At 46.2% G+C, this 12533-nt stretch overlaps 1 protein-coding gene across 1 annotated transcript in view; it reads right to left on the minus strand.

Annotated features, from left to right (window-relative positions):
- Positions 1–5143: 5143 nt before the first annotated feature.
- HABP4 (hyaluronan binding protein 4) overlaps positions 5144–12533 on the minus strand; it is a 37664-nt gene continuing 30274 nt past the window's right edge. Inside the window, exons 5-9 of the mRNA XM_066604073.1 lie at positions 11201–11272; positions 9205–9282; positions 8363–8525; positions 7559–7732; positions 5144–5537 (exon numbers count right to left, since the gene is read on the minus strand). Of these exons, the coding sequence (XP_066460170.1) occupies positions 5481–5537; positions 7559–7732; positions 8363–8525; positions 9205–9282; positions 11201–11272 (544 nt within the window). The 3' untranslated portion in view covers positions 5144–5480. The remainder of the gene's footprint in view (positions 5538–7558; positions 7733–8362; positions 8526–9204; positions 9283–11200; positions 11273–12533) is intronic.

The following is a 12533-nucleotide window of genomic DNA, read 5'->3' on the forward strand; positions in this document are numbered from 1 at the left end:
GAACCCATAGGAAAGCATGGGGTTCACATATGTGTGTTTTGTAGCGATGTCACATCGCTGCAGAATCATATTTTGTAGCCTGTGTGAAACCGGCCTTACAACTTCCACAACTGTGTTGCAAGATGTCCCTTAACATGCACTGGCAAATCAATTTACTAAGATTTTTTTTTCTTGCAATTCTGAACTCGAAAGTAATTTTTCTCCTCTTAAGGTGCCTAACGATTACACCCAATGATTTATCGTTCACATGATGTCAGTGTTTGCTCGCACGGCCTCTATATACAGGCTGATAAATACTTTGAGAACGGCTAAATCATTATTATTTACAATGAACAAGCTAACAATTATTTTTATGCTTGCATGAGATGAACAATAAGTGAACGAATCATTGGATCGTTGGCACTGAATGATTTCCGCTCGCTTACGTCATTTTTTCTTTATGAAAATTGTTCCATGTAAAAGGGCCTTTAACCATAGCAAGTTCCAGTCACATCTTTCACATTGTTAGAGCCTGAGCAACAGGCCGGTAATTAGTCTTCCCATAAGCCCATGACAGCACTAGTGAGGGTAAACTAGAACAGTGATGGCGAACCTATGACACGCGTGTCAGCACTGACACGTGTAGCCATAGTTGCTGACACATGGCCGCTGTCGGCCGTTCACCCAGTTAGTGGTGAACACCATCAGGGGCCGTGGCTTCCCTGCCGGTATTCACTAAGCAGCGCTACTAGCAGCGCTGATCCCGGCGCACACCATGTCGTCAGTGTGCAGCCGGGATCCTCCTCCCCTGACGTCTCCTACCACTTGGTTCTGCGAGAGCAGTGGGAGGAGGCGTTCTGGCAGCACACTGACGTCACAGCGTGCTCCGGAGATCATCGCTGCTCAGGGCGCGGAGTACAGAGGAGGAGTGGAGCTTCCACGAGGTGGAGGGGGTAAGTATATGGGTCTCAGGGGGCACTGTCCGTGCTGGGGGCCGCTGTGGGGGGAGGCGCTGTCAATGCTGGGAGCCGCTGTGGTGGGAGGGGGGGGGCGCGGTCACTGCTGAGGGCTCATTATTACCGAGATAAGTGAGGGGGAGGCTGCGAGAGGGCAAGGGCCTGTGCTATGGGTGTTTTGGGTTTATTAAATACAGTTATACATTACAATTATATATTTTTGTTATTTAAACTATAAATATCGCAAATTTATGGGGTTTTTTTTTTAAGTGACACCACCCGAGTTATGCTCGGTTTTTTGGCGAATTTTGACACACAGCTCAAAAGGTTGCCCATCACTGAACTAGAACAACAACTAGGGAGGGTTGATAGACTGAAGAACCATTCTACTGATTGGTAATAACACCAATAAAGTATCAGTTAAGCTCCAAAACTGACTTGTATCCTTGAAGTATTGGCATTCCCTTTTGGTAATGAAAACTGCCAGTCAAATAGAGGTTCTGTAATTTGGAACATCTAACAGCTTTTTAGAGCCCATGATCCAACTCGCCCCCAATGTACTGGTTTCTCTATTAGATTCAGCAAGACTATCGAAACACTCTTTGACGTGGTTCTTAGAAAGAAAGATTCCCAAAGAGGAACACATTATTTACGCAATATTGCACCAATATTTTGCATTTAGGATGAATCCAAGCCAAAATTCCAGCTTGATTATTTTAAAGTTTGGAACATTTTTGATAAGAGATAATCAGTAATTCTCCCAACTCTAAAAGCATTCTATGACTACTCCACATAAGGATGCAACTTCAGGAAGAAAAATTCTTTTATAAAAATTCCCCATTGGAGGTAAATTGGACCCTCCAGCTGTCATCTTATTCTTATGCAGTCATCAGAACAGTCTTACCTCAAATTTCCAAAAGGTATTCTTTACCATGGATACCTTACAGAAGATGATGTGCGGTGAGGAAAAAAAAAAAAAAAAGAGGCTTCATCCATTGTCTTTCCACTGAAGATGCCCTGTCAATATCATAGGTCACCGGCCACCAGCCCAACATAGAGGATGTGAGTAAATGGGTCAAAGGCAGATCATACTGCCGAAAAGCAAAGCTCAGCAGCCACAAGCTTACAGACCAATATGCATAGGTGAGGCCCAAGGCCAAATCGTAGTCGCCATTAGTACCTAGGTCTAGCACTGAGCGCAGCGGCAAGGCCCACAGTAAGGGCGAACAGGATTTAGGCAGAGCCATGTGAGCAGTTCATACACTTTAAAAAACAAAAGAACTACAAGTAGAAGGAAACCAATGTGGCTCGACAAGACTGTAAAGTGGTCAAAAAAAAAAAAGAAAAAAAAAAGAAAAAAAAAAGAAAGTGATTAAACTACTAAAACAAGAAGGCAGCAAAGAAGCACTAAAAATCATACAGGAAAAAAAAAATCATGCAAAGAAAAGATCAAAAAATTGGGCAGAAAGACTGATCGCCATAGAGAGCAAAAATAACCCTAAACTATTCTTCAATTCTATAAACAGTAAAAGGATTTGCACTAAGCGCACTGGCCCTTTAACCCCTTAAGGACATGGCCCATTTTGGCATTGAGGACCAAACGATTTTTGGTATTTTTTCATCTCCATTTTTCAAAAGCCATAACTTTTTATTTTCCCGTCGATGCGGCCGTATAAGGGCTTGTGTTTTGCGTGGCGAACTGTAGTTTTAATTGGTACCATTTTTGAGGACACAGACTATATTGTATAACTTATTTTTTATGATCTTAGGGAGAGAAAACATGAATTCTGCCATTGATTTTTTTTTAAGTGTTATTTATGCAGCATAAATAACACAACACATTTTTTTCTGCGGGTCGGTACGGTTACAACGATACCAAAATGCTTTATTTTTTTGGTTTTTCCACAATAAAAACCCTTTTTTGGAAATTATTATTTCCAGGGAAGTATCCCGATCCCGTACCCTTACGTCATGGGGAGAGAAGGGGTTTACAAATAATACAGGAGAAACCATAGACGACTAAGGGGGTAAGGCAAACCTATGAAATAGTTTATTTTCAAGTGTATTCACGAATGAAAGAGATATGTCACAGGAGATGCAAGGGAATAAAAACGAACCCCCACTAAATATTGCATGCCTAACACAGGAGGACATGGTGATGGCAAAAGCCATTGAGGAGTTTAAGATGGGACTAGATGTCTTCCTAGAGCACTATGATATTACCGGATGTAGACATTAGGTGACCAGCGGGGTTGTTGATCTCAAATGTTGATCCAGGGATTACTCTGGCTACCATTATGGACTCAAGAAGGAATTTTTCTCCTCCAAATGAGCTAAATTGGCCAATTGTTTTTTTTTTGCCTTCCTCTGGACCAACAAGGGGGAAGTTGAAACAGGTTGAATTAGATAGACATTGTCTTCATTAAGCCTAACATACTATGTTACTATAAGGGTGCGTTCACACGAACGTATATCGGTTCGGTTTTCACGCCGAGCCGATATACGTTGTCCTCATGTGCAGGGGGGGAGGCTGGAAGAGCCCAGGAGCAGAAACTCAGCTCCCGCCCCCTCTCTACCCCTCTGCACTATTTGCAATGGGGAGAGGCGGAACGGGGGCGGGGCTAATTCGGGGAACTTAGCCCCGCCCCCGTTCCGCCTCCTCTCATTGCAAATAGTGCAGAGAGGCGGAGAGGAGGCAGAGAGGGGGCGGGAGCTCAGTTCCTGCTCCTGGGCTCTTCCAGCCTCCCCCCCTGCACACGAGGACGACGTATATCGGCTCGGCGTGAAAACCGAGCCGATATACGTTCGTGGGAACGCACCCTAAGGCCCATTATACCATAGGCAGAGCCGCCCAAGCCTATCAGGTCATAGGCAGAGCCATAAAAAAGTCATAAGCCCCAAGCAAAGTCCTTACAGACCCTCGATCTGATTATTGAGCCTACATATAGCCAACCCTTTAAGTTTTTGATTCATGAAGGTTTAAGGCAAAGGTAGAATTTAATCCCTTATGCAGGGTAATTCTACTCACTGGACTGGCTGAAGATTCTCTAAGAAAGCGCTCATTTCTTCTGCCAGCTCCCCTGCTCCAATCAGTGGCTACTAGGTACCACCCAGAACAGTACACAACTGACCCCAATCTGTTGGAAGCAACATGAACTCCAGCCCAGGTGCAACACCACGAAGTATACCACCACGGAAGGCTTCTCACACAAATGCAGAAGTATCCCTTCATAACCTCCAGAGCCAGGGGAGCACAGCAGCCACCGCAGGAGACGAGAGAATGTTTCCAGGCTTACCCAGAGGCCTAGGGTGGAGACTTAGGCCTCATGTCCACGGGGAAAATCAGGCCCGCTACGGATTCTCCATGTAGAATCCGTAGCGGGTCCCTCCTGCCCTGCGGACACGAGCGCTTAAAATAATAAACTTACCTCTCGCACGCTCCGGATCTTCCCTTCGCCGCGGCTTCATCTTCTCTCAGTCGCGGCTGGATCTTCTTTTATCGGCCCGGTGGATGTGCATGGCACGTCGGTTGCGTGCCGCGCGCATGCGCCGGCCCGAAGAAAAAGGATCCGGCCGCGACGGAGAGAAGATAAAGCCACGGCGAAGGGAAGATCCGGAGCAGGTGAGTATATTCTTATTTTAGGTCTCCCGCGGATCCGGACGGCTTCCATAGGCTTCAATAGAAGCCTATGGGAGACCCTCACGAAAATGGAGCATGGTATTTACTAAAGTCAAATGCTGGCCCACCGAAGTTAAGGTCCATTTACATGGGATGACTGTCGGGCAATTGATGCCCGACACTCGTCCCTGTGTGTCCGCGCTCCCGTGTTGTAACACAGGAGCTAGTAGAGCAGGTTCACGGAGCGGCCAGAAGGGGGGCGGGGCAGTGCAGGAGATTTCTCTCCGCTCGCTCCCCCCGCCCCTCTCCATTGAGATAATACAGCAGCCGTTCACTACTGAACGGCTGCTGTTTAAACTGGAAGAGGAGTTAATTGCTGATCTTTTATGCTGCATAAACGATGGACGATCAGCTGAATTTAATTTAGAGTTGAACAATGTGATTGGTGTTCATTTTATAACTTGGTAATAGTCCGCTGGATGACTACTTTACCATATAGCCCCAGAAAAAAAAAAACCACAGTGTCAATTTGCACGTTCAGAACTTTAATAATTCTCAAGTCACTTCAAAACTGCAGTGCAATGGCATAAGTAATATTCTACGATGAATGGAAGGAAAGCAGCAGTCCTATGATAGCCAATGCTATCATGTTCTACCTCCAGAAATACAGACCAGTAACTTTTCTTGTAAGTACACTTTTTTTTTAATCGGGAAACACAAATTTAAAGTAGAACATCCCTGCAACTAAATCAGAGCTGCACTCAAGACTCGCTGCATACATCTCTTCCCCATTTTTCAAACATGAAAGTACAGTACTTTCACCTCCGGCAAAACCCCTCCTGTAGATAACCCCACACACAGTTGTTTAATTTGCCTTTGGTAAAGTGCCATTGTAAGATGCAGAACAAGTAAAATAACCTGTCTGGTTAAATCAGAGCTGGGAAGTCTTCAGGATCATCTGGGTTCAAGACAAACTCATTCACCTAAACAGAAGCAGAGTAAAAATATTATATTTGACTTGAAGACATTAAAAATTATGTAATTCTAACACAAACTGAAAGCCCTAAGGCCCATGTACATGCCAGAACAATCTTTCAAACGAGTGAAAGATTAACAGTTTTAGCGATCGTTTTGCATAAAGTGTTAATGGACACTAACGTCCATTAACACTTTATCAGCTTCATCTGCACATAAAATGGCCTCCGGGAGGTGTTTGCAGAGGCCAGTATGTGATCCCAGTTCTGCACACAGCTCCATTGTTCTCGCATGGGCTGTCAGCAGAAGACAATGTAATCTCCAATTCCTGCTGAGAACACAGCGTGCGGTCTCTGTTATCTTGCTCAGGCTGAACAAAGGATTTTAAGCTCACCTTAAAATCATCATTCAGCCGAAGAGTGAATGATGGCCTTGTTTACTTGCAACGATTCACTCATATGCCATTGTTTGAACAAATTTTGAGCGATAGTTGCATGTAAATGAGCCTTTACTGGCATCTTTTATACACCTTAGGCCAATGAAAGAGCCAATCATTTAGCCAGTGCCTAATGCGCATTGCTGAAAGGGAAGATTGTGGCAAGCTGTCCTAGCATACTTTTACCTGTATATGGAGCATAATAGCTGCAGATTTTTCATCTGCAAACTTGCAGCGCAATCCACTACCAAAGTGGGTGATATTTGAAGTGCCTTGTCTACATGTTATGCGGGTCTTCCAAGCCAACCGCTCAATTTTTACTGTGGATTTCCGGTGCAGACTTCACCCTTTGCAATGCATATGGCAGGTTTTGTTACAAAATCTGAATGCAACATGTGGCTCCACCCCGTGTGTCGTAACCCCAAGGGCTCACTTACACAGGCACGTGTGGCTCCGCCTCATGGGTCGTAACCCCAGGGGCTCACGCACACAGGCGCGTGTGGCTCCACCCCGTGTCTCGTAACCCCAGGGTCTCACTCACACAGGCACGTGTGGCTCCCGTGTGTCGTAACCCCAAGGGCTCACTCACACAGGCACGTGTGGCTCCGCCCCGAGTGTCGTATCCCCAAGGGCTCACACACACAGGCTCGTATGGCTCCGCCTCGTGTGTCGGAACCCCAAGGGCGCACTCACACAGGCACGTGTGGCTCCGCCCCGAGTGTCGTATCCCCAAGGGCTCACACACACAGGCTCGTATGGCTCCGCCTCGTGTGTCGGAACCCCAAGGGCGCACTCACACAGGCGCATATGGCTCCGCCCCATGTGTCGTATCCCCAAGGGCTCACACAGGCGTGTGTGGCTCCGCCCCGTGTGTCGTATTCCCAAGGGCTTACTCACACAGGCTCGTGTGGCTCCGTCTCGTGTGCCGTAACCCCAAGGGCGCACTCACACAGGCACGTGTGGCTCCGCCCCGAGTGTCGTATCCCCAAGGGCTCACACACAGGCCCATGTGGCTCCGCCCCGAGTGTCGTATCCCCAAGGGCTCACACACACAGGCGCATATGGCTCCGCCCCATGTGTCGTATCCCCAAGGGCTCACACAGGCGTGTGTGGCTCCGCCCCGTGTGTCGTATTTCCAAGGGCTTACTCACACAGGCTCGTGTGGCTCCGTCTCGTGTGTCGTAACCCCAAGGGCGCACTCACACAGGCACGTGTGGCTCCGCCCCGAGTGTCGTATCCCCAAGGGCTCACACACAGGCCCATGTGGCTCCGCCCCGTGTGTCGTATCCCCAAGGGCTCACTCACACAGGCGCGTGTGGCTCCGCCCCGTGTGTCGTATCCCCAAGGGCTCACACAGGCGCGTGTGGCTCCGCCCCGTGTGTCGTATTCCCAAGGGCTCACTCACACAGGCGCGTGTGGCCCCGCCCCGTGTGTCGTAACCCCAAGGGCTTACTCACACAGGCATGGGTGTCCTGCATTTAACAGTGCTAAAAGCCCATTGATTTATATTAGACCACTTGGCAAAAAATGGTAAACCTGCAAAAGAGAATACTGCTGCAAAGTCCAAACCCTTCCCATGCTTTTCATACATACATTATAGACTTCATGAGAAAATCCCTCTTCTCTTCTAACACGTCCACGTCCTCCACCTCTTCCCCCACGTCCTGGACGGGTAAGACTTCCAAAGTTAATATCCAGTTGAGACGTGATGTCATTGACAGGTTTGCGGAAGCCATACTGGTAGTCTTCGTCATTCTCCTTTGAACTCTGACATTAAATACAGAATTCACTATGCAGATGTGACAATACCAGTCAACTTAAAAATACATAAATGTCACAGGCACCTCAAAGCCATACTCAAAACTACTGTTCCATATAGGGGTTGTGTTGAGAGACCCAAGTCATGTGATATTGGAAGCGATCAATATGTCCAGATGAGACTAATACTGTAGGTCAACTCGTTCTTCATACAGTTATACCATTCAAATCCAACCTTTTTTCTTTAACCCCTTAGGGACACGGCCATGGCAACCACAAGGCCCCTCGCAATCTCACTGCAGGGGGCCCTTCAGGACCCCCAAACATCGATAGGGGCATTTAAATGCCTCGGTCAAAATTGACGGAAGCATTAAAGTCTCTGATCAGCGGCACCGTTGAGGGTGGGTGTCAGCTGTAACAAACAGCCGGCACACACATTGTATGGAGCGGGATCGATTTCTGTCCCCCTTCTATACAAACCCCGACGCTCCATGAAGTAAATGTACGCCCTGGAGGGTTAAGGAGTTAAGAAAAAAATCCCTCATTTGAAATTAAAATATAGTTTGTAATCTATAAAACCTATCTATCTAGCTCAATACAGATCCGATCTCGTAATACATGACACTGCAGATAACTTACGTTCACAAATCTTGACTTATGGATAACAAAGGCTTTGGAGGGAACAGAGGAATCTAGTTTACGTAGATTGAGTTCACTCTTTGGTTTGCTCTGGTCCTGCAAAGACTTCCATTCATCCAGTGACATCTCTCTAGTGTAGTCTTCTAAATTCTGCTCTGCCATTCTAAATGGAGAGAAAACAGCTATTTCAGTAAGTGCTGCAGCCCCTCTACCACTTAAAGAGCCACTCCGGCACAAAAAAAAAAAAAAAGCAAAAACACCCACACAATACTTTTCCAACCCCTGACTCTCCCCTCACCCGATTGACTGTCACACTCTGGAGGTCTCTGTGTATTGCTGCCACTTTCATGCAGTGCAGCCCCCTGTGTGATACTTTGCAGCCACCATCTTGATGGCAAGATACATTGTACTGTGTTTCAAATCAATCCCATGATGTAGTGGCTCAGCATTAGCTAGAAGCTGTACCATTTCTGCCTGCTGAGGGATAGTTTAACTATCTTTACTTTCTATATGTTCCTAAATAAGCTACAGACATAAGTATAGTGTCAGAAGAATGAGCTATGATCTCCTCTATTATAACTGTGTGACTACAGTTGTGTAATCATCAGCAACGGTGTGCCTCTGTAGGCAGTTTCTGTGGTAGGGTCCATGTTACAGCAGAACACAGATTAAGAAACGGACTACTTTCTGACAGCATAACCCCAAGTAAATCTGAGCTAGTCAAAACTGTAATCACATGGCCATCTGAGGGTGGGGGGCAGGGGAAGAAATCTCAGGAGTGGCCCTTTAAAAAGTGTTGTATAGCCAAAGAAGAGCAGTTCCACTGTGAACATAAAACGTACTGGACACCTTGCTGTTCCTCCATTGTGTCTCCAGGTTCCATGGCTTCCGCATTTTCAAAAGATGTTGGCTCTGCTTCACTAGAAGAGCAAATTATAAAAATTGGAAAGTAATTCTGCTTCTGATCATTGGCACTACTAGCATTGGATATAAGAATGCTCTTCACAGATGCTGTTGAAGACTTTGACCTCTACAAAACACTAAGAGGAGTACAGGATGAAAAGATGTTCAACTACAGCTATGGAAAACAGCCCTAACTGGATAGATGCTCTGTAAGACTATTAAACCGTGTTCACACATCCAATTCTTGAGCCAAGCGCAATAGTTGGAGGATAAAAAAAAGCTAAACACTACATAACACTTCTGTGAATCCAATCTCTCTTTTGAGCTGTGGATAAAGGCTAGTTAAGGTAGGGATTTCCTGTACACGTTATTTAAGAGAACATAGGATGGATTAGGAAAGGCATTACATAGGGACTCTGAGAATGGGTAGACATGTAAAATGGGCTAAAGCAGCAGACCTCACCGGGTTTCACTCATCAGCTAATAAACGTAAATAGAGGCAACAGTAGGTGCAGACTCCCCAAAGATGAACAGCTGAAGACTGGAAAACATTCCCCGCAAATGGCAGCAGCCTTCAGTGCAGATATGCTTGATTGGTGCTGAAGTCCTGTGGCACCAAAAATTAGCAACAAAGAGCTCTAAAGTGCAAGGACTGGATGGGTCCAAGTAGGAGTGTAACTATAGGGGATGCAATTGCACCCAGGCCCCTTAGGGGGGCCCCATAAGGCCCATCTTCTCCATATAGGGAACCCAGTAGTATGAAAGCATTATAGTTGGGGGGGCCCCCTTTACAGGTTTTGCATTGGGGCACTGAATCTTCAAGCTATGCCTCTGGTTATGGGTACTTTTAGTTACGCACCTGGGTGTTACCCTTTATAAAGGTAAACCTTGCAAAGTGGCTGGAGTGCTACTTTATCAATCACCCATTCATACGTGCATTTATTACCGTAGATCACATGCATCCCCTTAAAGGGGTTGTCCCGCGATGACAAGTTAAACACTTCTGTATGGCCATATACATGCCCTTTGTAATATACATCGTGCATGAAATATGTGCCATACAGAAGTTATATACTCACCTTCCCTGCTCTGGCGTCCCCGTCTCCATGGTGCCATCTAATTTCAGCGTCTAATCGCCCGATTAGACGCGCTTGCACAGAAGGGTCTTCTCCCTTCTGGTCGGTCCGGGCACAAGCGGCGTTCTGGCTCCGCCCCCTTCTACGCGTCATCGTGTAGCTCTGCCCCGTTACGTGTGCCGATTCCAGCCAATCAGAAGGCTGGAATCGGCAATGGACCGCACAGAGCCCACGGTGCACCATGGGAGAAGACCTGCGGTGCATCGTGGGTGAAGATCCCGGCGGCCATCTTGGAGGAAAAGGAGGAAGAAGTTGCAGAGAGGGGATTCGGGTAAGTAAATTTTTTTTTTTAATTTCAACACATCCCTTGGGTTTGTCCTGCGCTGAACAGGGGGCCTATGCAAAAAAAAAAAACCCGTTTCGGCGCGGGACAACCCCTTTAAATCTGTCCTAACTAGGTTTAGCTCATTTGAAAATTGTGCTTTGCTGCTCCACATACAGAGGTATGCCCGCTCTGCCCATTCCAATGGAACCACCAGAGAGCGAAGACATTGGACCGTTCTATTGAAATGAATACAGCGGTGGTGTGCATTTTTCAATTGCTGCTGCATTAATTGCAGGACGCTCCAGAGCCTTGTTTTCAGGATCAGTGGGTGCCCCAGCAGCTGAAACCACATCAAATCAGCTAGTTATCCCCTAACCATAGAAAACCTAGTTGTGGTATAATCCTTTTAAAGCCTTAATAAAGCCCATAATGCAGATGGCCGGAAAACAATGGCAAGTTAGAAAGACCAGAAATACAATGAAATACACAAAAATAATCTTTGTAAATTCTCTATTTGGCTGTATTAGTCTGTACCTGAACGGATCCTTAATTGAGCCCCAGTTGCGAGGTCCACCACCACCCCGCTTGTCTTCAGCTTTTATTCCACTGCAGAAAGAAAACATTTGTTTTACATTAAAAAAAGTCTGACAAAAGTTGAAACACTTAAACTTACTACTACAAAATCTGGCATCAAAGTAACCAACGCAATGGGGAAAGGGTCTGGGCTGCCCTAGCTAAATGATAAGGGCCCATTCACATCCATGCCTAGGTGTACGGTCCATTTCCATTGTTTGCCTCGGTCATCAGAGCAGATCATCAAAATGCGGAAACAAGTACATGCCAGGCCCGAAGAGCACCAGACAAAGTCGCTGACTACAGTGGGGTCCACTCTGCCTCCACTAGTCCGACTTGCATCTTCATGGACGATCAGGCGCATTGTGCTGTTGAATTCTGGTTAGTAATTTTCATTAGCATTTGTAAGCCAAAATCATTAGCGGGTCCAAAACACAAAAGACGTACAAATCTTTCCTTTACACTTTTTTCCCACATCTTCCATTTCTGGGTTTGCCTTACAAATACTGACCAGAAACTGCCTCTTGAATGGAGCCTTAAGTTTTGTTTTTAGGGCTCATGTCTACAGGTGGGTCGGATTCCACATGCGGGAACCCACAGCAGAATCCGACCCTACCCTCAGCCATGGACCCCGCTTACCCGTCCGGGTCTTCTTTTTTCTGCACTGCGGATGAGCTGGCATACATGCACAGGAGAGGTTTTTTTTTCAAAATTCAGCTTTCCTACGAAATTCGTGGCCCGTCCACAATGTCAATTGCAGACAGGCACGGATTAATAGAAATAGTCTGTGCGGGAACCGTACTGAAATGGAGCATGCTGCAATTTGATTTCCACACCCAAAAGGTGCAGAAGGCTAATTAAATGTGCATGCTTTAATTTGGTTGCGGACGCCCATGTTTCCCTATGGGCTGCTTGAACTGTGGATCACCTGCGCGGAATCCGCATTAAAAATATGCCTGTGGACATTGGGCTTAATTGCATTACCCAAGTCGATAAAAAAAGAAAAAAAAAAATGTAAATTTAGTTATTAAGCAAGTTGAAGAAAAAATGTTTGGAATGCCCCCCCCTCCCTCCTCACATCCACTAGGTCACTTCACTATTTGTGTTAGTATAGCAGCTCAGTGCCATTTAAGTAAATTGCCGAGCTGCAACAACCCACTGGCATAAAACTAGCAAGGTTCCCAAGTACACAGATCTTGTGATCCATAGGAATGACTAGTAAGTCACTAAGCAGTGTCAAATCCAAAGTATTCCCCACTTGCCGTTATTCTGTTTTGTTGCATTATAGCTTGGA

Source organism: Eleutherodactylus coqui, chromosome 5 (genome assembly GCF_035609145.1).
Source record: "Eleutherodactylus coqui strain aEleCoq1 chromosome 5, aEleCoq1.hap1, whole genome shotgun sequence".
NCBI lineage: Eukaryota > Metazoa > Chordata > Amphibia > Anura > Eleutherodactylidae > Eleutherodactylus > Eleutherodactylus coqui.